The sequence below is a fragment of the Phoca vitulina genome, unplaced genomic scaffold (assembly GCF_004348235.1).
Source record: "Phoca vitulina isolate PV1807 unplaced genomic scaffold, GSC_HSeal_1.0 scaffold92, whole genome shotgun sequence".
Lineage (NCBI taxonomy): Eukaryota > Metazoa > Chordata > Mammalia > Carnivora > Phocidae > Phoca > Phoca vitulina.
Window position 1 is genome coordinate 1,864,203 of NW_022589795.1, and position 27,872 is coordinate 1,892,074.

At 52.4% G+C, this 27,872-nt stretch overlaps 1 protein-coding gene and 1 pseudogene across 3 annotated transcripts; both read right to left on the bottom strand.

The window, feature by feature from the left end:
• Positions 1-842: 842 nt before the first annotated feature.
• Positions 843-27,872, bottom strand: MPP3 (membrane palmitoylated protein 3). Of its 3 annotated transcripts, XM_032396482.1 has the most exons (20): positions 27,793-27,872; positions 27,401-27,475; positions 26,472-26,534; positions 26,106-26,224; positions 25,768-25,845; positions 24,525-24,605; positions 24,146-24,283; positions 20,811-20,892; positions 19,561-19,646; positions 18,119-18,193; positions 15,035-15,231; positions 12,715-12,779; positions 11,367-11,387; positions 10,814-10,855; positions 9,147-9,311; positions 8,963-9,043; positions 6,493-6,586; positions 6,195-6,303; positions 4,250-4,372; positions 846-2,128 (listed from the first exon to the last, which is right to left on the bottom strand). In XM_032396482.1, the coding sequence occupies exons 3-20, from the start codon at positions 26,494-26,496 to the stop codon at positions 1,952-1,954; spliced, it is 1,758 nt and encodes a 585-aa protein (XP_032252373.1). In that variant the 5' UTR covers positions 26,497-26,534; positions 27,401-27,475; positions 27,793-27,872; the 3' UTR covers positions 846-1,951. The 3 variants fall into 3 exon arrangements, with proteins under 3 accessions (XP_032252375.1, XP_032252374.1, XP_032252373.1); XM_032396484.1 differs by lacking the exon at positions 9,147-9,311 and having other exon boundaries at positions 843-2,128; XM_032396483.1 differs by lacking the exon at positions 25,768-25,845 and having other exon boundaries at positions 844-2,128.
• LOC116626905 lies at positions 13,114-14,543 on the bottom strand (annotated as a pseudogene).

Below are 27,872 nucleotides of genomic sequence, written 5' to 3' on the forward strand. Positions count from 1 at the left end.
TTTGTCCTGAGATATCCAAAAGCCATGCCTAGATTCAGTAGCAGTGTCATGTTCAATGAGTCCTGAATGGTCGGTGGCAGCCGATATGCCCCACCCATGGAATATCCCCGATCTAGAAAAGTCCTCTAGAGCTCACATGCTTTTTGCAGACACAGAGCCTACCTGAGTTTGAAGGCCCATGGGGGAAAAAAAGCTGTATTTGAGGGGTATGTAATAGATTTCTCAGTGTAGAGGCCCAGAGTGATGGACTTTTGCCAAGATTTTGCCCAGGGGCTCAGAACATGTATAGTTTTAGCTGGAATGGGACTTGGCGTGGCATTTACATACATGCCACTGATATCTATGTGTAAACAAGTGCATGGTCTGTTTTTTTTTTTTAAACAAGACTTTTCTGCTTTTTACAAACAGTATAAACTCTTTACAAATGACCTCTGTCTCTGGGGCCCTACCCACTCCACTCTTGTAGACAAACAGCAGGTAACAGCTTATCCCAGGGTCAGGGAAGTTACTTGGACGGAAAGTGAGGCAGACATCCCATTTTCAGGACCTGCTTCATAATATACATGAAGAGAATTATTACCATTTTTTCTGACAATTGCATAAAAACATCACAAAGCCAAAAATGCCTGTTGAGTAAAATGATAAAGGGGAAAAAAAACCCATCTGGCGTTCAACCCCTCTGTTCGTACACTGGAGGAAAAACCACCCAGATGGGACTTTGCTAAGAGTTGGTTAGTGTCTCTCAAGAGTCATTTTGACTTATTTGTTTTCGGCCTCAGACCTGACTTTAGATCCTGGCTCTCCCGTATAATACACACAACGTTGTACGTGTCCTTCACACTTCCACGGGGCAGTTGTCTTCCCCACCCTGCTGCTATGTGGGAGAACTCAAGACTCATTTCCCTTGTTTAGAATTTGTGCTTGGTCAGTGCAAAGAAGTCCTTAACCTTTTGCTAGAAAGACCTGAAGAATGTTATCCTGGCAGATGGACGTATCAGGTTAGTGAGCTAGAAAGTTGCAAAGGTGGCTTTGTGTGAGAAGGCAAAATGAAAATTTTCTAAACGGGCAGCAAATCTTCCCCCTGGTACTTTGCCCTGAACCTGGCCCCCTTTTCTTCTCACGAGGGAAAGAGCTTGGCATGTGTAAGTAGCCTCTCTGCAGTCTCAGAAGTTACAGCCACACTGCATTTTATTGTAATTTCCGAGCTATGGTGAGAGGAGCGAGAGGGACAAGTGATGGAAGGGAACAAAGCAAAGCCAGGGCTCAAGGTTAGGAGTCTGAGGGGATTTAGAAAGGGGACAAGCAGCCTTACATTCCTCCAGAGTCCCTGAAAACACTACCGTACCATTCAATAGCGCAGAAATTCACGATGATGGTGAAGTGTGCCTTAGTCTTCAAAAAAAAGTCTGTGTGTGCTCACTATTTAAGAAGGCAGAGAACCAAGTTTTCTGCCAAGCAAACACAATCGCAAAGGTTAAAACTAACATTTTAGTGCTTGAGGACAGGGGAGCTTCAGTTGCATGGAAAATCTCAGTGGGTAAGGACAACTCCATTTCCAACAAAGCTGAATAAATGAAGCATCGCTCCTTTTATAATCTCTGCAAATCGGTACTGTGTAAATTTCCCACCCCCACCCCCAAAAGACAGTGGCTACCTAACTTCGGTGCAAAGAATCAGGGTCGACTTGCCTGTGATACTTGAGTGAATGAAATATGCTATTTTGTGATACGCCCCCTTTCAATTCACGTTCTCTGCTCCAAAGGGGTGCAGTGAAAAACAACAGACAAAAACCCAATAACGGATGAGACTTCACACATATATTCTTCTTGACAATGGAGTTTATGGAAAATTCTGCTCCTCTCCACAGTTGAGATTCCTTGACGGTAGCATGGGGGAGGCTGGACGAGGTGGTCTTCCAGGTCCCCTCCAACCCGGATGTTCTAGGATATAGTTACCTGACCCAACTAATAGGCACCCAGTGAATGTCCTTGCTCAGCTTCTCCAAGAGCACTCTGAGCTGGCTGTGGGCACTCTGGAGGTCCTCCTTCACCAGCACGCTGTCCACCAGATGCCCGTAGTGCTGGTCTATGAAGGCGGCAGAGGCGGCCATCTCCTGCTGCTCCTCGTCCTGCAGGGAAAGGGGCAGCTGGGGAGCCACTGGGTTGTTCTCCCTCAAAATAAGAAACTTCCAGCCTTTTTCTCGGGCAGTGTTCTAACGTCTAATTTTGAGTGGGTGACTTGGGCCCATGAATAACCCATGGGGTACACAAGAACGGAATGTGGTGATAACACCCAATCACACGTCCGAAAATGTTGCCCGGAAGTAGACACAATCCTTGTTCGTCTTCTCAAAATATCTACTGTTAGATATTAGGACCTGTTAACCTCAGCCATGACACAGGCTTTGGGCGGATGCCGATTCTGTATCTGTGTGTACATATAATATGTAATTTCACACTTCCGGGTGGAAGTTATTTCCAAAGAAGGGGTACCATTGTGTTGTGTGTCGATTTGGTTAAGTAATTACAGCAAAGAACTGCAAATACTATTAACTATAAGCAAAGCAAGCATTTCTGGAAACAATGAGGGGGAAAAGAAGGAGAATAAGTAACTCTAAGGCTCTCTGAATTCAGACTCCTAAATTCATCACGCAGAACTTAACTCTTCTTGCCATTTCCTCATACCAGGGCCCAACACGAGCACCATAGCTAGAGTAGAGTTCTTCCCGAAAGTGCTGGGACAATCCTGACCAAACACCCCATTTCCCTGGGGTCCCCGACTTCCTTCATCAGACTGCTTTCCCGCCCCCTAACCCTGAGGGACAGGTAGCCCGTGTCCCTCCTTTGCCCAGCCTGCGTAGGGTTTGTTTCTTCATTCAAAAACACCTTGAAAAAGCAGAACCTCGAGCCGGTAGTTGACTGATGGTTAGCTTGATTTGGGGGAAAAAGGCACGTGGCAGGTCACCTCTAAGTAACGTCGCAAAATGAAATTCGTCTCTGGCATTCACCCACTCCCTTTCTATCTCTAGCCAGGCCTCTGCCGCCTTCTCTCTTGTGCTTACAGAGACTCAGTGCTTTTAGAGCGTGGGGTGAGCCGCCCTCCCCCAAAGAGACCCACATTCCAAAATATTCCCTCCTCCTCCTCCTCCTCCTCTTCTCTCTGTTGCCCATCAGCCCCAGATCCCGACTTTAGTGAGAGCACCTGCAGCGTCTGAAGATAGGTTCTAAAGGACTCGGAAAGAGTTGGGCATGCTGCCACAAAGACGGTAGAGACTGAAGAGAAGGCTGAGGTCATTTCTTCTCCTTACTTTCTCCCAGGAGGAGAAAAAGTAGATGACATCAGGAGAAGCTTGCTAAATCCATACTCTCTCTCGCAGGGCTCCTCTCATACTCAAAAGCACTCTGCAGTGTCTGATGCTGCCCCTGGATCTTCAATCCCACCTCCCCTGTCCCCTGCTTCTGGAGTTTCCCCTCCTCCAGGCACCCTCATTGTTCAGCTTGGAAGCATATAGCTATTTAAGGAACTACAGAAGGAACATTTTCGCCACTAAGTACCTCAATCTTTCTAATATTTGCATCTTGAAGGAACTCAAGTAAATCTCTCATGGAGTAAAAAGTATGGCATTTGTTTTGTAGCCCAAAATCCCCTGAACCAGGGGCGCCTGGGTGGCTCAGTGGGTTAAGCGTCCAACTCTTGATCTAAGCTCAGGTCTTGATCTCAGGGTCGTTGAGTTCAAGCCCCCTGTTGGAGCCTACTTAAAAAAAAGGGGGGGGGGGAGGGAGATCTCCAGAACCCTTTTCCTGGCCTATAAAGGTGGAATTCAACCCCCTGTGCTTCAGGGAGAGAGTCACGGTCCTGAACAACCCATAGGAAAGACTCCCGCCATGCTGTCCATTGCCCCATGTTTGATCCACTTGCTGGATCCGAAGTTGGTGTTTCAATTAAAAACGACTTGGGTTTGGCCTGGGAATTGACCAGGTTAGTGTGATCAAGTCTTTGGCAGATGTCCCTTATTTTCTGGGAGGATCCTTCTGTGAAGGAGTGAAGGGCGGGGAGCCCAGGCAGAGCCATCCCTGTCTGAAGCGGGAGGAACTTTCAGCTGCCCCACCTTGGGCTTTCCGGTCACCTGACCATCTAAGTCTGGCCAATAGGCAAATGGAAAGACAGCTCCGTGCAGAAGGTACACGCACCCTTACGCAGTTGTAACAGGTCCTTTTAGGCCTTCAGAAATGATCAATTTTAAACTTACAAGTGGGGCTGCTGTGTCCTCACAGGCTGGGGACGTGGGCGGCGTCTTCCTCTTTTCCTGAATCGCAGGCTTTACAAATATAACGTAGGGCTTGAACTCTGAGGTCCTCAGTTGTTGCAGTGCCTGAGAAAGTTCAAAAACAGGACACGTTTTATTATGAAACACTTTTTGAATGCTCCGTAACAGTGTGCTTTATCACATAACCTCAGTGGCAAAGGTCCTGATCACACGGTCCTATGACAATGGACTTCAACTGGGCAGACCAGCTGCTCATTTTCCCATCCTCCACTTTGACACTGGACTTGGCTGGGCCCCAAAGGCCCACTTGCTGAGAATGAACGTTCCAAAGCCCTGGTTCCAAGTGTTGCCATCTCTCTCAGCTCTGACCCCACAAGCTCTAATTAACCTTCTCATGCCCTTCTCCACCTGCCCGGTCCTGATAGAAGATTCAATGTGCATCTCTTAGTCAAACGTCGTCAATTTGGACTTCACTAATTCAAAATATGTGTTATCACACAGGCCTCCTTATGATATTCAGAGAAGAAAAGATTTGCTAAGCAAATGAAGAAGCTAAGAAATCATTTGAAACAAATTGTAAAGACATTAGAAGGTTTTCAATATGCAAATCATCCTCTTCATTAGCACCTATGACCGATAACGTAAGGGCCTCATTTGGAACACTGTATTAAACTGTTACATACATAATCTGCACCACCCCACCCCAAAATCAATAAAATCACTTTTCAAATAAAATTTTGCAATTTAGACTTTTAATTTTGATGACCAACCCCCAGCAAGTCCAAATGAGAGAGGGTTTTCCTTCATAGACATAATGGGCTTTTTGGAATCTGTCTCAAGCCGACTTCTGTTAAATAAAGTCTACACCTGAGGCGCCTGGGTGGCTCAATCGTTAAGCGTCTGCCTTCAGCTCAGGTCATGATCCCAGGGTCCTGGGATCGAGCCCCACATCGGGCTCCCTGCTCCGCGGGAAGCCTGCTTCTCCCTCTCCCACTCCCCCTGCTTGTGTTCCCTCTCTGGCTGTCTTTCTCTCTGTCAAATAAATAAAATCTTTAAAAAAATAAAAAATAAAAAAAATAAAGTCTACACCTTATGGCATAAAATCAGAGCTCCATTTCTATAGAGGAAAAAAAAACCCGGATTGAGTTCAAAGCTTAGAAGATTTGTCAAAGACAAGGTTAAGAAGATGCCTGAGCCCCTGCCAAACACACAGCAGGCAAGGTGTGGATTTGATGCCCTTCACAGGGTCACTGTCTCCATCCCTTTTCTCTTTCCAACTGCTCTCTGGGTGGCCTCTCTCGGTGATGCCCTGAGCCACTGACTTGACTGACTTGACCTGTCGTGGGGGCGCGGGGGCGGTGTCCTGATACGGGGAGCTGGGCCCCAGCATCCACCTGCGCAGTGGCATCTAATTCTCGGTCCTGTTACTGCTGACCAGCAGCGCCCGCCCACTGCCTGATGCCCACCATGCAGAGGCTACGATCCCAGGTCTGCAGGCCACCACGGGGCCTGGGAGCACCCTATAGTGAATGCCATTTTGTGTATACATGTGCACATTTCGGGCTACAGAGCTTTCCTTAGATTCTCAAAGGCAGACTTAAGGAAATTTTAACATCCAGTCCTCTGGACTAAAAAAGCCTTAGACTGGGGTCAAATGTTTTGTAAAATATACAGTCCCCTCATTTATTATTATTTTTTTATTATCATTTTTTTTTTTTATTTTGAGAGAGAGAGAAAAGGGAGATAATCTCAAGCAGACTCCCTGCTGAGCACAGAGCCAGATGCGGGGCTCAATCCCACGCCCCTGAGATCATTATCTGAGCTGAAATCAAGAGTCAGACACTCAACCAACTGAGCCCCCCAGGCGCCCCTCCCCTCATTTATATATTCTGCCAACAGAAAACGCCCAACTGGCTCAGAAACTCACGTCCGGCTCCACGTCCACCAAACACACTTTGTTTTTGGCCATCACCGCCTGGATGGCGTCCAGGCTGGTTCCGTAGAGATTTTCCTTATATTCACCATGCTCCAGGAACCTAAAACACCACCAACAGGGAACGGGCCTTTAGTTCCTGAGTTTGCCTAAATTAGCAGGGCAAGATAGATGGACTTTCCACTGTAACTCCTCTCCCGCATCCCCCATCCTTCCCAAAAGCCCTCCCACAAGGTCAGGGGGAACACCAGACGGGTGCACCGAGGGCCAGCTGGGCCGCCAGGCCACGTACTTGTTGTGATGTAAGTCGGCCTCGAATGCTTGCTTAGAGACGAAGTGATATTCCACCCCCTCCTTCTCATGGCTCTTTCGGGGCCTGGTGGTATCTTTGAAAGAAAGGAAAAGGGAAACTGGGCAAAAAGATGTCCCCTCACAGTGCACGAGAACAACAGCGAGCCTGGGCCCTCCTTCCCCTCCGGAGCTCATCGCTGCTCAGTGGATGAACCCACCGCTCCCATTCCTCGGTGTCCCTGCGGGGCAGGCACCCTCCTCGATGTGGGAAAGGAGGCCTCCCCCTTTGCAGGGGAGGAAAACTGAGGTGCAGGGAGGTCAAGCCCCAAGCCAGGGTGTGAGCTCCGTCCCATGCCAAGCGTTTGCCCTCAGGGGCCTCACTAGACAGCCTGGCTGAGGTGGTGTGGCTTGTAAAGAATCGCTGAAGGGATCCCTAGTCCTAATCGTTGATTTCCTCCTTGTTTTCTTTTCTGCGAGCCAGGGGACCCCAGATACAGACGGCCCTGCTGTAGGCTTTTGATTTCTTATTCGGTTATATCTCATTTTGAGAAAAGAGACATGAAGACAGACAGTCCGTGACGGACTAGATGGTTTCAGCAAAGCTGGCGCTCACATAAATAACTGCAAAACATACAGCGTTTCTCCACTGATTTCTGTGATAGAACTGAGGTGCGCACTTCGGGGGAAAAGCAGGTCCTTCACAGAACGAGAGCACGCGTGGAGTAACACACTGCTCTTTTCCAGAGCATTCCGAAAGAAAAGGGCCTTGAAGGGGGTCTTGAAGGACAGTATTATCATGCCCTTGGGGACCACACAGGGATGCTCTGTGCTCTCTATGTGGCATCCCTGTCCCACCTTGGGCAGAGCTGCTAAGGTCACTTTTCTGACCGTGTCATTCACTTGTTTAAAAACTTCTTAGTCGCCACCGATAACATCCTAAAGACCTCTGACGAGTATCTCCTCCCACATCATCCACACTAGCCTCCCCAGTCCCTAATGCTGCTACCCTGGGTCACTCCTCCATCCTTTTCCACAAATTGTTCCCTCTGTATAGAGAACTATTCCTTTCTTCTCTGCCTGGAAAACTCCTACTTATGCTTCAAAACCCAGGATAAAAGTCACCGCCTCTCTGAAGTAGGAAGCCTCGGGAAGTCTGCCTTGACTCTTTCAGTTCCTAAGAGCAAAGTGGGGGGGAAGTCACCTATCTGTGGGGTGCCTGAAGCAGGTAGGCCTGGCCATCCATGCACCCCTGTCTTGGGGGATAGATCTGGGGGCTTCTGAAGGACCCATGTGTGAGCAGCCTCCACACGTCCTGTTTCAGTCCACCCTGGAAGGCAGTGGCCCTCGGAAGCCTACCTACCAGGTCCATCAGAGGTATGCCACTAGAATGGCTTCCTGAACCCTGCCGCCTCCCTCCAGTCCCTACCACTTCAGGTAGGGCTCCGAAAGACAATTCTGACAACCCACACACTGGGTTATGGGCCCCGAGGTCCAGGGGAGAGGCGTCTGGCAAAAGAAAGGATTGGTAGCTGCCCTTAGAACATTCTGGAAAAGTCTCATTACTGCCACCACAGCCTTCCCTTTCGGTGAGCCCGAGTGCCCACACTGCATCCCTCTGAGGCCAGAAGAACGGAGGGTCCCAGAAAGGGAAGGGACAGCCAAGGACAGGAGCGGTAGGCGGCAGGCGAGAGGCCCTTTGTGTGGCCTCATTAAGGCCTGGGTTTGAATCTTGGCCCCACTACTTACCAACTGTGTGACACTGGGCAAGTTACTTAACCTTTCTGAGCCCCAGTGTCTTCCTCTGTGTACAGGATGGTGATCATCCTTCTCCTCAAGGGTACTGGGAGGGCTGCCCGAGCTACTGCACATAAAAGCTCCTAGCCCCTTCATTCCCCTCTTCCGCATCACATCCAGAACCAGGGCCTCCTGCCTCCTTGGTCTCAGCATCCACAGCTGCTCCTAGCCTCAGGAACTGGCAGGGGTGTGAGCACCTTGGAGGGCGCCCAGCCACTCTGATGGGCTGGAAGCCAGCTACAAGGGAGTGCCCGAGCAGTATCATAACTCACCAGGCTCCCGGCTTCTCTGCCCTGCTCTCTTAGCCAAGCAGAGGGCGGGGGCCATCGGAGTCAGAGTCACTGTGAAGAGGAAGCTGGAATGCCCCCTTGGTGCCCATAGCCTCTTGGTGTCATCCTGAGGTTGCTACTTTGCCTGCAATGCCCTTTAGACTCATCTCCCACCCCAGGAAGGAACGGGCCAAGTGGTCCTCCAGCTTCTGCCTCAGAGGGTCCTAGTGGACCACTGAAAGTGGGTTTCTTATCATGCCTAGGTCCCATGATCTGCCCATAGCAGGCAGCGCCCATCGGTCCCTCAGACCCAAAGTAAGGATTAGATGGATATGGGGAGTCAAGTCCCTATGAACTATTATCCATGCTCACACACGCACACACAAAGCCCCGTGTGCGCCTTCTTACGTGGAATGGCAACGCCAAAGTGCTGTGGGTTCTCTGCCACCACCTTCTGCTTCAGCTCATGCAGTCGGGCTCCCAGGGATCCTGGGAAACAAAAGGAAGGCTGACCAAGGTCCCTGCTGAGCTCCCTCCCTGCCAGTCCAGGAGGAAGCCAGCCCACTCCCTGGAAATGCAGGACCTCACCTACCAATCAGAACCACCAGGCGGGGCCGTTCACCAGGCTGGTGCTGGTACCTGGTTACCTCCTCATAGGTCAGCAGCTCTGGAGCCTCGGCTCCTACAGACCCCTTTCCTTCCTGGGGGCTTCCCGGTCTTTCTCTTCGGCCCAGCCGGAAGCTTCTCCGAAGACCAGCTTTGTGGGAAGGGCAGGGAGAACTGTGGCATTTGTCCCAGAATCTCCCAGGAAAGACTTGCTCTACCTGGCCAGACCTAGAAGGGGGGCTGAGTCCCACTGAACCTCTCCCAACTACCTCCTCCTACAGGAAGGGGCTGATCAGGATGCACAGTACAATGAAGAAAAGGTGACCATCTGGCCTCCAACAATAGGGTTCAAGGTCACTGTTTTATTTAAAGATGTTTATTTTTAGAGAGCACAGGGGGAGGAGCAGAGGGAGAGAGAGTCTTAAGCAGACTCCACGCTGAACGTGGAGCCTGGCACGGGGCTCGATCCCACGACCCTGAGATCATGACCTGAGCCGAAACCAAGAGTTGGACGCTCAACTGACTGAGGCACCCAGGCGCCCCAGTCACTGTTTTATTTAGCACATGGCTGACCTTGGGAGAATCATCACCTCTCTGAGCCTCGATTTCCTTATCTATGAAGTGGGAATACAAATCTACAAGTGCAATGTGTGGTCCTGGGTTGGATCCTGGATCAGGGAAAATGCTCTATAGGACATTACTGGGGCAACTGGCCAAATTTTAAAATGAACAGTGTAGGGGTGCCTGGGTGGCTCAGATGGTTAAGCGTCTGCCTTCGGCTCAGGTCACGATCCCAGGGTCCTGGGATCGAGTCCCGCATCGGGCTCCCTGCTAGGCGGGGAGCCTGCTTCTCCCTCTGCCGCTGCCTCTCTCTCTCTCTCTGACTCTCATGAATAAATAAATAAAACACTTAAAATAAAATAAAATAAAATGAACAGTGTATTAGATGATAGAACTGTATACATGTTAAATTCCCAGAATTTCAATAATTCCCCTGGGTTCTGTAAGAGAATGTCCCCGTCCTTAAGGAATACATACTGAGGCATTTAGGGGTGAAGGGACGTGATGTCTACAACCGAGTCACAGGACTCAGGAAGAAACTGTGTATGTGTGAGAAAGGGGATGACAAAGCAAATACGGCAAAGTGTCATCTGGTGAATCTGAGTTCTTGGTACGATTCTTGCATCTTTTCGGTAAGTTTGAAATTACTTCCAGATGAAAGGTAAAAAAATCTCTGCTGGTCTCTAAGGCCTTTGAAAAGACTAAGCAAAATAAAAGCAGCAAAGGGCCTTTGGAGGCTGGTAAAAGGCTCCATCACTGTGTGGTGGCAGCACACACACATGGCCTGGACCGTGGCCGAGACTGTGATGGTAACAGATCGGTGTTAATGGAGCGGTCCGCATCCCTTCCCTGCCAGGGCTCTGCTCCCCGGGGCTGGGTGGAAGTTAGAGAGGGACCCCAAAGCCTGGGCAGGTCAGTCCCTCCCCTGGCTGACAGAGATGAAGGGGAATGTGGGTCCCCCAGGCTCGGCTGCTCTTGAAGCGTTGCTGGGGCTCAGGTCACTCTGACCTTGTCTTCCCCTGGTCCAAGAGCCCACGGTTGGCTGTGCATGGGAAGGGCAGGGGGTGCTGGGGAGCGAGGCCCGATACTCACCCACATAGTGCCCTTTGAAGTACCCCTCACAGTCACAGGTCTCTGTGAACCAAACAGAGAGAGGGCAGCCAGTGAGCCTTGCTGGACACATACTCTGACCCAAAGGGACCCGGCTCCTGGGTGGCCAGGAGGAGCCCACTGGAATGATGTCTCGCGCGGGCTCAGGAGAGATGCCATGTCCTGGCTCCCCAGGAAACCAAGTCCTTCTGTTTCACTCAATTCTCCATGCTTAGGCCCCGAACAGACTTTGCAGGCCGTGGCAGGGGTTCTGGGCCAGCAGGCCCCTCTGGGTTAGGATCGCCATCAGTAGAAGGAGGGGAGATTCACTTGCCCTGCCCCACCTTCCCGTCTCCTGCCTCCCGCCCAGCTGGTGGCACAGTTAGCCCAGCCAGAGTCCAGGGAAGGTGGGGCACTATGTGCTAGGTGGGCAGGGAGGAGCTCTGTCCCCAGCGGCTCTTCACACCTCAGGGCACAGGGGGAGGAAAAGAAGCCCCTCCAGCTCCAGACAGTCTACATTCTTGTCTGGGTGCACAGGGGATAAATACCAGCCTACCTTTGTCACAAGGCTGATCATCTGCGGTTTGCACAAAAGACAGATGGAAGAGCGTTAGTGGAGGGGAACCAGGAGGCCCTGCGGCTGAGAGGCAGCCGGTGGCCTCGTGTGCGTAAGGAGCCCTCCATCTGTCCCCTCTCTCTTTCCTCCAACAAACCTGTGATCCGAGCTGCGGTGCATTATTAAACCGAGCCTAGCTCTAATTAGTCTTCCTGCGTGTGTCTCATGAGCGGCCCAGAGCAAGCCCGCTCAGCACCGGCGTGAGCAGCCCCAAAGCCAATTTACTCAGCAGCCCTTCTGACTTGAGAGCAAGTCTGGAAGAGCGGCCGTGGGCAGTGGCCCCAAGCCAGGGAGCAGCTCACCCCAGGATGCCTGCAGTGGGGCCGGACCTGCTCTCTCCCTTCCGGGGTTTGAGACGGGCCTGGGCAAAGGCAGGTGCCAGACGGCGGAGCGGAGCAGAGCAGGGCTGCCAGCCGGCTGTACTCCGGTCACCGGACACCCCTCTGGGCCCCTCACTTGGTTCCGAGCCCCCCTGAGCCAGAGAAGCCATATCATGGGGCAGCTTCATCTCTATACAGAGCTCTAACTTGGAGGCCGTGGGCACAGGCCCTCTGAAAACCTGACCCCAGCCCCGCTCCCTTGACCTCATGACCCTCCATTTTCCCACGTTGGAAAAGAGGATGTCCTGACTCCACTCCTTCACATTGTGATGATTAAAAGGCAAGGTGACAGGTGAGAATGTCTTCTGAAGGCAGGGGCTGCACAGGGTAGGGGTGCCAGATAAAATAGAGGACGCCCAGTTAAATCTGCATTTCAGATACACAACAAATAATTCCTTAGTATAAGTATGTCCCAAATATTGCATGAGCTATACTTACACTAGAAACCCATTCATTATTGATCTGAAATTCAAATTTAACTGGGCATCCTTTATTTTTATTTGCCAAATCTGACTGCTAACACAGGGTCACGTGCAGCCTTCTCCACTCCCGTCCAGCACCAGTGGTTCTGAAACTATCAGGATCAGAGAGCCCCTCGGTAGGGGACACTCTCCCAGACACACACACACGTTTGCGCACAATTTTGGAAGAGGTGTTTAACATGCCTCCCGGTATCACCTATGGGCCCCAAATACAGTAGCTCCTCTCCAGAGAACAGCTCCCCCCTCCCCGACCCACCCCCATTTCCCCTCCTCATCCCTCTCCCCATCCCCTCCTTCTGGAGGCCCACCAGCTCAGACAGGACCCTTGGTGCCCTCTCCAGCCCAGTGCTTGCTTCTTCGGGGCACGAAGCCCCTGACTCCTAACCCCGGCCCCTCACTGAAGGGCTGCCCTGCCCATCTACTCACAGGGGGGCTTCCTGAGGCTCTGGGGGCTCGGCAGGGTGCCGGTGGCTCTCCGATAGCTCAGTCGCCTGCAGGGACACAAGGAGGTGGGCAGGCCCATGAGCTCCGCCGCAAAACGAGTCCGAGAGAACCTTCTGGAAAATTCAGGGAAACCAAGGCCTAGATGGCACAGGTGAGAGGTGACGCAGTCATTTATACTTTCGGAAATCTATCCTAAGGAAATCACTTGAAATATGAGGCACCGTCTCATGTGCAAGGTGATTAGTGCGGTCTTGTGGCAGCCAGACGGGGCAGACAACTTAAAAGGACAGCCACAGGGAAGGAGGGAAGTCACTCAGAGACGCTCGGAGCACGCCCAGGTGAGGGGCAACCCTCCCAGGATCTGACCTCGCAGAGCCCGCTGTCCTCCTCCCCCGAACCCGTCACATTTCTAGAAAGTGTTCGTCGGAACCACCTGTGACTTTCCTGCTACACTGTCAGTTCCTGGCGGGGAGGGAGGGCAGAATCCAGACTACATGTACAGAGTACATGGTCTGCTTTTTTTTTTTTCCCGTGTAAACCTTTTGTTTTAATAAATAAGACCTATTCGTGGCTTAGATTTTAAATCACATTTACAGATGAGGAATACTTCTAGGCCCAAGCAGGTGAACAGTGAAGCCACTATTGCTGGTAGGAATGCATGCCCCCCATGCGTTTGAAGCCTCAAGAGCAGAGACTGAATGTCGGAGAACACCATACACATCACCCTCTAGTGGAGAACTGACAGCAGAAGACGAGAGGAAGAGCCGAGACTCGGGGAAGCTCCGGTAACCAGCATCTGATACCCTCACCTTCATGCTACAGAAGCAAATGAAAGTTGTGCTACTTTTAGATTAGCTAAAAAGGAGGTTTCCTGATCAGAGTAAGTGAAACTTTCTCTCATTTTAACAATTAGGCCAAGGGCATTAGCTACAGAGAGGATCCACTGATGAATACAGAATATTAGAACAGCGAAGAGGAAGCCACACAGGTATCTTGTTTTTTCAAATATCAGAAAGTTCCGCATGACAGCAGGAGAGCGGTGGATGAACTTCACCTCGCCCAAAGGTTTAGTCCAAAAACTTCCTGTTGGCATTTGCACCAAATAAGGCTCCCCGTACTTCTGGCATCATCTGGGCTATGAGATCCAGCCGGCTTTCTCGGGTATTGGAAACTTTTATTCTACGATCCCCATTATAGATCTCAACTCCACCAGCTATTTCCTCAGGCAGCTAGGCCTCCTGATCAATTTGGACATCAACGTCTTTTTTGGTGGCAATTTTGTACCTAGGAATCGCTTTTTGCATTGCAGCCTTTACCAGAGGGAAATCCTGCTTCCTGCAACGAACAATCATTCGGGGCTCCAACAACCGGAACAAACCCTGGAGGACCAGTCCATCCAGCAGCACTTGGTACCTGGTTGTATCTTTTACCACTTTGCTGAGTCTCTGTTTTGCTTCATTTAATAGGTCTGTAATAAGGTCATCTCTTGCTCTGAGGACTTTGAGCTTTGCTTGATTCATCAAATTAGACATCTGAATTTTCTTCTGCTGCTCAATCTGTTTTTCTTCTCGTAGTATTCCATAATCTTTAGTCTTCGGGTTTGCACAAGACGACCTTTCTCAATATTGAACTCTTCCCCTGCCTTCGCATCTATTTCCTCTGCTTTCTCATTGGCTTCTTGTTCAATAAAAGCCATCATATGCCTAATCTGCTTTTGCACGTCAGCATCGCTGAGGGCCATGGTGAAAGCTGTGCTAGGCCAGAGGCCCACTGGCTCCAGCTTAGGTTGGAAGGGGGCGGTGGAAGGAAGGGCATGGTCTCCTTTCTGATGAAATATTATATAGCTATTAAAAATCACACACTAAAGACGAGGTAATAACGTGGGAAATGCTGAAGTTGCCATGTTAAAGGACACAGACCCCAAAAGCACGACTTCCAATTCTGTCTCTCCCGTAAAAAGCTCAGGAAGGATGTCCATCATGCCATCTCAGATAGTGGCGAGGCTTGGGGTAATTAGCTTTCCCTCGTCCTCGTCTATATTTTTATATTTTATTTTTCAACTTTCTTTAAGTAGGTATTATACAACATACATGCATTTAGTGACAACATAGATTTCTGTGCATGTATTTAAATCTCAAACGGCCATCCCCGCTGGTTAGAGCGCAAGAAGACCGAACACAAGGGCGATGGGTACTTCCCTCCGCAACGACATACCGCGCGTCCCTCCGGCCGGGGCCCCGCCGTGTACCCACGCCTCTAAGCCACTCCAGAGCCACCCCCTGACAGCACAGCCCAGACCCACCTTTCCTGGAACTGCTTGGAGGGGATGAGGCCGGCTCGAAGGTTGGTGTCCCCTACTCGCTTGGCCTGCCACCACGTGGGATCGTCCTGGCTCACCACCTCCAGGACCTGCCTGCGCTGGAAGGGCAGGCCCGCCTCCTGGCAGGGGATGGCCCGGTCCTCCCTCGGATTGTAGTGGAAGAGCGCCCGCATGAACACCTGAAGAGGGGGTGAGCACAGATGTGTCTCTGCCGCATCAAACGCCAGATGACACCTATCACTCACCATCAGGACGAGCAATCAGCCTCGAGGACAGAAAGCTAATCAGAAACACAGGGCACATGGTTTCCTCTCGTTCTGCAGCCGTTTTGCATATTACAGTCGGGAAATCCATCAAGGTTCAGAAAATTAAGAGATGGCCCCTCTATCTGAATTTCTCTTTCCAGCCTAAGTACTTCCCTATTTCCCCAGCCTGCAGTCCTTAAAGCAGCCTCTTAGCGTACACAAAGCAACAACCAGTCCTGGGAACCAGCAGGATAGTTTTGATATGCTAACTGCCCCTAATGAAGTCAGCAGCCATCTGTTAAATAAGTGATCTAGATGCTTTGATTAGAACACAAATATCAACAGCACAACTGTTACTAGCTCCTCATCATCACTCTGCAGTGGGTGACTGACGTCCACATTTTTCTACAGCTCACCCTGCCTCATCTGCCACATACTCGGCCAACCCCCAACTCTCCTTTACCCTGAAGTCACCCCTCTAGAGATGATGGTGGGAAGATACAGCATTTTGTCACACTTTCTTGTTCTATAATTCAGTGGATGGATTTATTTTATTTATCTCTATTACCAGACCATTAGGGTCCAATTACTTTAACAACAAACAGAAAAAAAAGAAAAAAGAAAAAACAAAACAAAAGCCACAGGGCTTCCTTAGACAGATCCAAGTCATATTCCTTTATGTGTCCACCAGAAAAGATTCAGTTAGGGGCGCCTGGGTGGCTCAGTCGGTTAAGCGTCTGCCTTCAGCTCAGGTCATCATCCCAGAGTCCTGGGATCGAGCCCCACATTGAACTCCGTGCTCAGTGGGGAACCTCTTCTCCCTCTCCCTCTGCCTCTCCCCCTGATCGTGCCCTCTCTCTCTCTGTCAAATAAATAAATAAAAATCTTAAAAAAAGAAAAGATTCAGTTAGACAAGGGTAAAAACTTTCTGGCCAGATATTATGAGGACAGATATCCTCATCCAGCTACAGATGTCAGGGTCCCAGGCACTCGGAAAAGAGTATAATCTTATACGGCCAGCCCAGATCAAGCTTCTGGATCAAGAAGAAATATTTAAGAAGGATGGGCTAAGGGACAGGTTACCCATTTTCTCCAGGAAAACCAAGTTTTCTCCCTGTATTAAGTTAGAACCTGCAAAAGCTGCCCATGAAGATCACATTAGCATATCCAAGAAAGAACCGCCTTCCATCAGATAAGAGTCTATATTATGCAAGCCCTGGGATTCAATCAAAGTGTGCAAATAACGAACAGTCACACAAAGATGATGTCTTCGTTTCCTGTAAAAGTCTGACACTAAAGACATTGTCCATTATTGATCCCCATTCACCAAAATACTCATCGACATCTACTCTATGCCAAGTGCTATAATTTGTTCCTTCTTATCCCGCATTTCGTGCCCAGAGCCAGGGACTGGGAATCACCTTTCTTGAAAAATGGGCACACTTCCTTCCATCTCCTGAGGAAAAGTATGTCCTGCCTTTTCTCTCCTTTCTGCCCTGGCTGCCAGGCAGTTCAGATCCCAATTTATTTGAAACCAAAGCAATGCCCTCTCTTGTTCTCTCTACCACCACCTCAGCTCGGGTCGGAATAATCTCTCACGGAGGCTTTTCCAACAGCCTCCCTACCAGGTCTCCCTGCCTCCCGTCTCTACCCACTTGGCCCTCCCCCCACGTAGCAGCCTGGGAGCTCCCACATCCCCCAGGGCCTCGCCATTTCAGTACCCCGCCCCCCAGCCAGACTTCCAGCAGCCAGCCCTGGCGTCTCTCTGTCCAAGGGCTTTCTCTGGTCACCGCTCTACTCTAATGCAGCCAGCCGAGAATGCTGGGAATCCATCCCTGGATGTGGCCTGGCAGGAGTCGGTGCACAGATCTCCCAGCTCCCCTGGCTCTTGGGTGGGAAGACACGTGTCCACGCGGGATCCCCGAGTTCCCCAGCAGGATGACACAGTAGTAACTTGCTGGATGACACACGCTTTGTTGCACTCACTGCCTTCCTTTCCCCGGGGTGCTTCCCGGGGTCACCTCCAAATGAACTACTTGCGCTCGAATCCTCATCTCAGGGGTCGGCCTCTGAGACCCCCAAACAGGCCGGGATTATGCCAACACCCTTAAGAAAGCATTCAAGGCCATTCCGAAGATAGCCTTAACCTACCTCCCAGCACAACCCCTCCAGAGCCCGACCAGGGTGCTCTCTCTCACCGACCCCCAAAAGTACTCCTCTCCACACCTACTGAGCCTCTGTAGATGCAGACCTCTCTGTGTGAACTTCCCTCCCCCTCTTCTTCACCAGGGAAGTCCTACTCGCCTTCACCTGCCTCAAGCCTCACTTCCAGCACCTCTACCACCTGACCCCTTCCGGGGCATCTGTAACTCTGCTCAGAATCTTTCGGAAACACTAGCACTAGTCTCAGAGCCATGAAAGATTTGCTCCCCGGCCTCCCTCTCTGAACTAGGAGTCCTCAAAGCTACCAACTGTCCCTGTCTCCAGCATCTGGCAGAGCGCCCAGCACAGAGGAGGTGCCCAAAGAAGGTAGGCTCACCAAAGAATTAAGCAAATGGCAGTTACTTAATTGGTCCCGAAACCAGCACATTTGGTAGTTTCTCCTCTTCAGGGCCCTAATTTTCTATTTCAATTAAAATAACCTTGTCTTTTATTAGTAAGCTACGTCAAATCCGGTTTAGAAAAAGGCAGGTACAAATAAATGAATCACAGTGTGACTGAATTACAGTTCTCTACTGAGCACACGTTCCGAGGACCAGATGTGTGATCTCTTCCCAAACGACTGCTTCAAAGCCCTCCCCAGCCTCTGACCCCGCCATACCTTGCTGTCCTTTAAACGGTCCTCCTCCTGGGTGGCTGGGATGATTTTCAGGGTAATGGATCCCTGGGACTGCGCCTGAGAGGGGAGAGGTCGAAGCTTACCACCTCCCATGTCTAACCCTCGGTGAGTTCAAGTCTTCCTGCCCCCATCTGGAAACTCACATTCAGAAGGAAGTCATAATAGCCCCCTCCCCTGTGGCCCACCCTCCAGGGGTGGCTCCCGTGAATTAACTAAAGCAAAAGTCAAAACCCAGTATCTGCATTTTCATGGGACAAAGGGACACAGAACTCTACATGAGCACCAAGGACAGTGCACGCCCTGAATTCCTCCTTTCCATCCCTCCTGACCTCTAGTGCTCCAAAGGCCACCCTTCTTTCTCTTCTCTCAGATTATTTTCATAACCAAGTTCAGTTTCATTTTCCTCCCTTTGCTTCCATCTTCCCCATCGGGCTCTCCAACCTCAGGCCACCCCTACCTTGCTGGGGCTTCCCCTTCCTTCTACCCTGACACAGACCCTGCATCCCCATGGGGGGAGGGGGACATGAGGCAGAATGCAGTCCACCCATGAGAGCACACCTCGCCCAACAGTCTCGCTGGCCCAGCACTGCCCTAGAATACAAGGAGCCTGGGGCCTGGAACCGGGCAAAGGGCAGTGGGGTCAGGAAGACCAAAGGAGCCTGCCTGCAACCAGGGCTCCCTACAGTGGGGGGTCCTCTCTCGTCAGATCAGCCCATTTCTGCCCCCTCCCGAACCATCGGAAATTAGCAAAGAGGGTCATGTGGGGGGGGGGGGAAGAAGGATAAAGAAGACAAAACTGTGATTGGGGCTTTTGACAATTGCAGCTTGACTTGAACTTGCAGAACGGGCTCTGGTGGTTGTTTGCATCCCAGCACTTAAGACCCTAGAATCTCCTCACAGATATGAAGTGCTGTATCCTTTCCAGGATGTTTACATCCTGATCATAACCACACATTGAATGAGAAACGCTCCCTGTTCCTACTTTACATTAAAGGAAAGTAGAACCCACGGTGACCTAACGGCTGGCCCAAGGCTGCCCGGCTGAAAACTAGTGGAGGCAGGATTCGAACCCAGGACCAGCTGACCCCAAAGCCCTTGCTCTTGGTCCTCCTTGTACTGCAGCTTCTTAGTCCATATTCCTCAGCCCTTCAGAAGAGGGGACCCTTTTGAGGGGATGTTGCAGAAGGGGCCTCAGGAAAGGGAGTGGGGCTATGCCGAAGAGGTCTGAGAGGCAGGTGGCCCGGGAGTGCCACTCTTCCTGTCTCCCACCCCGACCCTGGGCATGCCACAAGGCTACTTTGTCTGCAGCCTCCTCATGAACACAGAGACTGAGCCAGAATCCACCCTGGCTCCTGGAAGTGCCTTGCTTTGGTCTCCAAAGACCGGCCCCCCGTTTCCCCCCCCAGGACACATGCAGCACGGACCAGAATCTGGCTGATCTCGTCGGGGCGCTTATGCAGGACTGTGATCCCGTTCACTTCTCGGAGCTCATCTCCAACGTGGACCAGACCTAGGAGACACAGGGGCTGCCCATCAGCACAGGAAGGGGCCTCAGCCCCAGGGCACCACTGGCAGCCACCAGAGGAACCTGCCACATGCACAGCGGACTCAAGGTGTAAAGACAGTGGGCGGGCCTGGGGCCGGCTGAGTCCTACCGTGCACGGGGCGCCCCACTCAGCATCGCAGGCTCAAAACCACCCAGGGAAACCCCCAGTTTACAAGTAGGCAGCTGAGACCCAGAGCAATTATGCGGCTTGCCCAAGGCCACTCTGCTAAGAAATAATGGAGCCTGTGTTCATACACACTTATTTTGACATCGAAAGCCTGGTTCTTCCCGTTATAACCTCTGCTTCTTTAGAAATATCATTAACTCTTCACCTTCCTAGGTTAACAGACATACTCTTAGAATGTCTTTCTCAAATCTTAAGAAAACTTAAAGGCACCAGGAAAGGTGACGTCAAGAGTATTAAGACACCTGTCCAGAGGCCTCGGTTCTAATGACAAGTGTCTCTGCACATGAGGCCCTGACTGCTAGCCAAACAGCAGCGGCGGCCAGAAGGCGGTTCGGCGTGCAGGATCTCGGGGCCCCCAACACCTGCTGAATCCGACTCTGCATTTAACAAGATGCTGGGGGTGGGGTCGGTGCTTGCTAATGTTTGAGAAGCTCTGGTCTCCACAAGAGTGATCCCCAGACTTCAGGGGTAACACCTCTCTACACCAGAAGGTTTGCCTCCCAACTGAGTAGTTGTTTCACACAACACTGATTCTCAACCTGTTTTCCACCCAAACAAATCTGGGGCGTGAACACCCTTCCCTCCATAAGAGCGACAACTGGGGTGGTGGGGAAGGGCGTCCCTGCTCTGCAGTCAGGAAACCCGCCCAGCCCACGCTGCGGGCTTAAGGACCCCACTCCTCGGCGAGGCCAGTGCAGGAGCCCTTCTGATCAACCCCAATGTTCTCCGTGCCTGAGGTATTTTCAAACGGTTAAAATTTCTACCAGGCTTGGGAAGGAGAAGAGAATCCCAGCCCCGCTCCCAGAAAGCAAAGCACATCCCAAACAGGGGACCAGAGAGGAGAAGGAAAGGAGACTCTCGTGGCCACAAGGGGAAGGCTGGGGCGTGCTGTATCCTTTCCAGGCCGTCACCTTCACCAGGCCAGCACGGACGCCACTCACCGCTCCGGTCGGCAGCGCCCCCTCGCATGATCCGGGCCACCACCACAGCCCCGGAGTGCTCATCCCGCCGGATGGTGGCACCCTGCATCGGAGACAGAGCAGGCAGGCTCCTAAGAGGCAGCCCCAAACCTCAGACCCCGAGGCTCTGGACCCCAGAGAGCCTCCCCGTCTCTCCCTCTGTCACTGCAGAGGGCAGACCAAGGGCAGCCCTTTCCAGTGCTGAGGATGCAATGAAACCAGCATCTCACGTTAATACAGCACAGCAATGCCCACATTTCATTTCAGAGATGAGGGACAGGGGCTCAGAGAAGGTCAGCATCCCCGAGGTCGCCCAGCTGGGAAGGTGTAAAGGATTGTGGGACAACGAGTCCAGTGCATGTCTCTCACATCACAGCCCTTGTCTCTTGCAAAGACATTTAATAATAAGGAGAGAACGTGCCTGCAAATTCTCAACCTCTAATCAATCACAGGGTACTGGGCTTTCTGTGGTTGCCAAGGGGAACCAATTATGACCAGCCAGAGCTTCAGGACCAGGACGTGGCCTGCGGAGCACAGCAGAATGACGTCTAGGATGAGAGGTGCTAACAAGCCCTCAATTTCGTGCACCCCGCAGGCGGGACGGTGGCAGGTGAAGTGCTGAGCCCCCGCGTTGGACGACCCTGGGCTTGAATCCACCTGCCATTCCCTGAAAGCATGCAGCCTTAGAAGGAAGCCCCTTATCTTCTGTGAGTCTGTTTCCTCTGGGGTGGGGGACAGCATTTAACTTCCCGGGGTTGGTGCACGGATTCTATCAGGTAATGCAGGCAAGCTTCAATTATGTTACGCACAGTAAGTGCATGCAGTAAGTGCTCAATAAATGTTAACCTTTTATTATTGGCTGTTACTGCAAACACATAGGCACACTTGTTATTAACTTCATTTATGTCACCTATTTGAAGTCCGTAGGACAAATACTGCTGGAAACAGAAACCATCAGCCAAGAACCCCACGGCATCTTGCCCCCTAGACCTTCAAACTTTCTGGCATCTCTGTCCATCCTGTCCTCCTTTCCCTGCTCTCAGCAGAGGGGCTCCCCCCACCTAGGCTGGTCCTTCTGTCCCCTCCCTCCCTCTCTGGCAGACTCAATGCCCCCTCTCTGCTGGCTCCTTCTCCTGGCTCCATAAATATCACATCTTCCTCATCAGTAAAAAGCCTGCCCCTCCATCCAGCAGCCACCAGTCTCTGCTCCCTCGAGTAAGCACCTGCTCTCTCTGCTTCCTACCCCCCAAGTCACTGTCACCTGCACCCTCAAGAGCACCGGCCACAGTGCTGACCGCCCACCAGATGCCGGCTCCCACACACTCTCAGCCTTCTCGCCTCTACCTCCCACCTGTCTGCCTCTGGCGCCCGCCCTCCCTTTGGGATCCTCTCTTAGCCCGGGACCTGGTGACACCCCTCTCTCCCAGGTCTTCCCAGCGACGATGGGTCTCCATGGCTGGGTCCTCCTCTATCTGCCTTTCAAATCAGGATTTGGCCCTGGCCCCCTTCTTGCCTCACTGTCTGCTCTCTACCCATGTGGTCTCGACCTCTCAGGTGTGATTTTAACCCTGCCTGGATGCTGGCAGCTGCCCAGTCTGTGCCTCTGAACAAATAATCCCTCCACTTCCTGGATGCCTCCACTTCTGAATTCAATGGGACCTAAGCTCCATCCCTTGAATGATGGCTGCAGTACCCACCTAATCGTCCCAGCTGGACACCTCAGGGCTATCCTAGGCATCCCCCCAAGACTCCTGCCCAAACCAGGGCAGTCACAAAGTGACATTAATTTTTTTCTGATTTATTTCTTGGATTTATCTTCCCCGTTCCCACAGGCCTAGGTCAAGCCCCCTTTCTGGCCCTCCCCCTACCTGGTCCCCACCTTCAAATCGGCCCTCCGCTCTGGCCTCACCCCCCAGGCCACTTTCTATTCAGCAGCCAGGGCGACCTTTCTAAACCGCAAATCTGATCATGTTATTGCTTCTTAAGACCTTACAGTCCCCCCACCCCCCACTGCCTTCAGGAACAAGCTATGACACTTTGCATGGACCATCAGCATCTCCCTCTGGTCCGGCCCCACCTCTGTCACTCCTAACCACAAACTTGGCTTTCTACATCCACACCGGGAAGCCCAGAGCTCCCTGAATATGACAGAGTAGGCAGTTAGCTAGATAGGAGCGGGGAACAAGTGCTTTCCGACTGACAAAAGGGTGGAGGCCAAGTTTCAAACAGCCAGGACAGACCCCAGGGGAGATGCCTGCCTTCTTCCCTATGACCTTGGCCTTACCAGTAACCTAGAGCTTCATTATAATACATTAACATTGTGGTTTTAACCCCTTATGCTGTCCTCCCTCCTCCCTCCCCCAGAATGGCTGCCATGACAGGTCAGACAAGGACCATATGGGGCCCGAAACTCTTGCTCCCAACTCATAGGAGCCCCTTCGATGATTGGCTGCAGCCTCGGTCAGAAACCACCCCAGCTATGACCCATAACCTACCCAAACATAAAAAGGAAAGACAACCCTGACCATGTCAATGGATGCCTGCCCCATTTTGCAGTGGGGGAAACAGAGGGGGCCGAGAGCTTCCCTTCCATTTGCAGAAGTGGTTTAGCTGAGCGCCCTTGGTGAAAGCTGAAAATCAAGAATGCCAGCTGTGCCATTCTCTGGGGCAAACACTCGACTCTCTGGACTTCCTCCACTTCCTCCCATCTAATAAACAACCCTGTCCCTTCGCTCTGTAAATCACTGCTGCACTAGGACCAGAATGATAACAATCTGTCAGCTGGGGAGAACGGCAGCTGCCCCTTGCTTCCTCAGAATTCAGAGCAGGATTTGGCAAACTTTTCTGTAAAGGGCCAAATGTAAATATTTTAGGCTTCGCAGGCCACACCGTCTCCGTGGTAACTACACCACATTGCCGTTGCAACGTAGAAGCAGCCACAGACGATACGTAAATGAGCGGGCATGGCCACACGCCAGTAAAACTTTATTTAAAAAAACTGGCAGTGGGTTGGGTTTGGCCCTTGGACCATAGTTTGCCAACCTCTGATGCGGAGCATGATGATCAGGGCTGCCTTGTACAGCTGCGCAGGTTGTTTACTGCACAAAGGAGCTTGGCCACAGTCAAGTGAGGCTGTGTCCACCCAGAGAAAGAGGTACCCTGCACACAAAGGTGCCACGGGGACCAGTGGCAGCCCTGACAAAGCTACTATCACTCACTCCGGGGACTTCGGGGCGGGGGGTCTCTTCCCAGGTTTCTGAGTGGGTGGGAGAGTGGTACATGGAGGGGGTGGGGAAAGAGAGGTGGGTGTCACATACCAGGGGTTCCTTGTTCTTTACCAGGCGGACAATCTTCACTGATTCTTCATCAAAATCCTCGTCAATATTATCGGGCAGAGGGGGAAGAACGGGGTCGAAATTCTTTTGGGCAACTGTATCGTGTACCATGAGCATGGCCTGTCAGGAAAGCAAGAGAAGTGAAGGGCCAGCCCTAAAGCTACCAGGGGTCAGGGGGCCTTGGCTGGGCTGTGATTTGGGGGTCTCAGATTGCATGCCAGAGAAATCACCACCCAGACACTGGTCCTGAGGACCACCTCACTCAGAACTCTTCTTTCCTCAGCCTCCCAGCCGAGTGCTCCCCACGGCCCCCATCCCAGGGGACACAAGCTGTGTGAGCAGGCAGGGACTGTGTGACTACCCTGAGGTGGGGGGTGGACAGCAGCTGGAGCAGCTCCCTCTCATCACTGTGCACGGAGGCGGCCTGCAGCTCTTCCATCACCTGTGGAGGAATGAGACAGAACGTCACACGCGGCTGTGGGTGCTTCGAGCCCGCTGAGAGTCTCCAGAGAAAACCCTGCTCCCTGAGCTTCAGACCCGAGAGTCCTCGCAGGAACTGTGACAGCATCTGAGAGTGCATGGGATCCTCAGCCACCCCAGGACTGACACTCTCAGGGAAATCACAGCCTGGATCAGAAGAGCCAGAGCAGCTCATGGAGGGTACTCCTAATGGGAGCTAACTTATTAAGCCCTTACTATGTGCTATTTGCTTTATGTGGACTTTCCCACCTAAATTTCACAGAGAACTCAACATAGCAGGTATTATTATTTTGCCATTTGACAGATGAGAATTACATAGGAGAGATTAAATATCTTGCCCTAGGTTGAAAAGCCAGGATTTGAACCTGGGCCTATGTGGCTCTATTATCTGTGCTCTCACCACTGTGCTATTTTATAGATGAAGAAACTGGGGCTCAGAGCGGTTGAATGACCTGTGGAAGGTCCCAGAGCTGGTAGGAGAGACAGTGCCGAGCCTGGGAGCCTGACAGCCTAACGTGCTCCTAATCACGTCACACAGGGGAGAAAGGAGGGAAGGTCTGCACCCATGCCTTGCCAGGCCATCTCCTGGGTTAGGTGAGTTTATTGAGGAGCTGGCCTTGACCATCATCTTCCTAAACCATGCAACATAGAGGGCAGGTCCACAAGAAGTTAGGAAGCATTCCTTAAAAAAATGGGAATCCTGAGCCAATAGGCAGGGACACACTGCAAGTCACCTGACCCCAGGACTTCACATTGGGCCTCCCCAAAGCACAGTACAAGGCGATTGTTTGACCTTCATATTGCCAGTCCTCAACAGTTTGGAACTGCTGATCTGATCCAAATGCTCTCATTTCACAGCGGGGGGAACAGACTTTCTCGGGAACACACAGTAAGTAGGCATCCTCATGTCCCTGTGTCCCTTGGCTCAGTCCAAGGCTCACAAGTTCCTTCCTGCCCATTAGGAGGCCCAAGGAGGAACAAGAGGAGAAGGGGAGATGTCTCTTCACCTTTGGGCTCCGAGCCCCTATGTCCCCTATCGGCTAAGCAATGGTGACGGGCAAGATGAAGGGGCCCTACGGGGTCGGGAGTGGGGCTAACACCGTAAGGAAAAACCTGGGGCTTACATCCTCAGCAAGGGCCACAGCGCTGTGCAGAACGGGGGTTGGACTTTGCCTCTCGTAATAGCGAAGCTTCTCGTGAATCTGCAAAGACAGCCAATTTCAGGCTGGGGCCTCCCAAGTCAGCTGCCCAGGTGTACCCTGGGTACCCCACAGCCTGCCCACGACTGTGCGGATGGCTGCAGAGTGGGTCACCGATGGGTCAGCCCGAGAGAAAGCCATTCATAGTGGGCTAACGAAGACCTTCCCGGGGCAGGGGAATGCTTGAGATGAACTTCACGGGCCTCAGCCAGCTAGGAAAACCTCTAGAAACCCTCAGCAGATGGGATGAAATGGGGCTTTACCTTCATCAAGTAACCGAGGCTTTTTTCACTGAAAACATCCCTCAAGAAGCCCATCTCTTCCTTGTGGTTGGAGTCAGGTCTGAGCTGAGAAGTCAACAGTGCCAGGGTTTCATGCAAACCTGAGGAGAGGGTAAGACACATGAAGTTTGGCCAGTGCCATGGGTACTTCCTGCCCCTGTGGGACTCCAAGTGGACCCTGCCGTGTGGACATTCTCTCCCCAGGCTCTCTCATCCCCAGGGCTTTCGGGCAGGGCAGCCCCTGTGAGCTAATGTAGGCAGCATCCTGCTTCCTCCCAGCCTGGGGCTGCTGGGGCAGGCTCTTTTCTCCAGGGCTTCCGGCAGGCCCAGCCCAGGAAAGGTACTCACCGGAGTCCTCAGACAGCACGGGCATGTCTCTGCTGCTCAGCTCCCGACCTCTGCCTGCGGATTCTGGGAGGAGGAGGATGAGGGTGAGTGCTGTCGCTCCATCAAGCATATTCATTCAACAAACAGTGCTTACACACCTGCTGTGTCTGTCCATGACCAATTTGGGGACAGAGGGGATGGTAACGAATAACTCTCTGCTTGTTTGTTTGTTTGTTTGTTTGTTTTCCAGAGAGCAAAGAAAGAAAACTAAGATTTGCTAGTACCCTGGATGTGCCAAGCATTCTGCTGGCTGGTTTCATATGACACTTCTCTTAATGTGCACAAAGCCCTGGGGAATGGGTACTAATATCCCCATTTTACTGGTGAAGAAACAGAGGCTCAGAGGAGTTCAGTAGCTTGCAGGTCAGAATCTATACTCTGGCGGCCTTTCCGGGCTGGTCCCAAAGGTAGGATGTGGCCCCTGCTCACGGTGGGTGCTCTGCTCTGCAGCGTCCCCTGTGCCCTGTTACCTTCCGAGAGGCCCTGCGCAGGTCCCTTGTCCTTCACAAGTCCCTTGTTCACCTTCAAGTCCCTGGTCACACCTGTCTGGGCCTACGAGCTCCCTCCTCCCCCACCACCCCCAAGTCCCAAACTGAAGGGAGCATCCCCTAGAAGGGAGTGCGGAGAGGAGGTGGAGAAATGAGAGTCGGGTCTCCACTATGCAGGACCGGGCAGCCCTAGCTCAGGAGCCCCCCGCCCCCCGCCCCAACGTGCTCTGCAGCACGTGGACCTCAAAAAGTCCTCCTTCGGAAGGGGACAAGGAGAGTAATGATTGCTTCATTCCGCAAACATGGAGCCAGCCCCAGTGCGCGGAGCACCGGGAACACCAAGATGCAAAAGAATGGTACTGGGCTCTCTCCAGCCACTGCGCCGCCCTCCGCCACACTCACGCTCTGGCTCCTTCTAGCTGTGCCCCCACTCCCCGAGGCGGCCAGGCCAGACTCCAGCTCGCTTTCGGAAGGAACCTGTGGGACGAACAAGGCGCGCAGCTGGCCGAAGGGAAGGCGAGCCCCGGGGGCCGCTCGCCGGCAGTCCCGGGATGCCGAGCGGCGGGAAAGGCGCGGGGCGCACGGGGGGCGGGGTGGGGGGGGGGCGAGCGCGGGGAGGAAGGCCGGGCGCCGAGGGGCGGGGACTCAGCGCCCCCTCCCCCAGGCGGGGGGCTCGGGGGGCCGCGAGGCAGCCGCGCGCACGAGGGGCGGGGCTCGGCGCCTCCTCCCCGCCCCCGCCGCGCCCCTCCCGCCGCAGCCGGGCTCCCGGGCCGCTTCCCCGCGGGGCTTCCTACCTGGGCGCGCCGGGATCTCCGCTCCGCCGCCGGGAGCCGCGCGGGTGCCCGGAGCCTCGGCCGCTGCTGGCTCCGCCTCC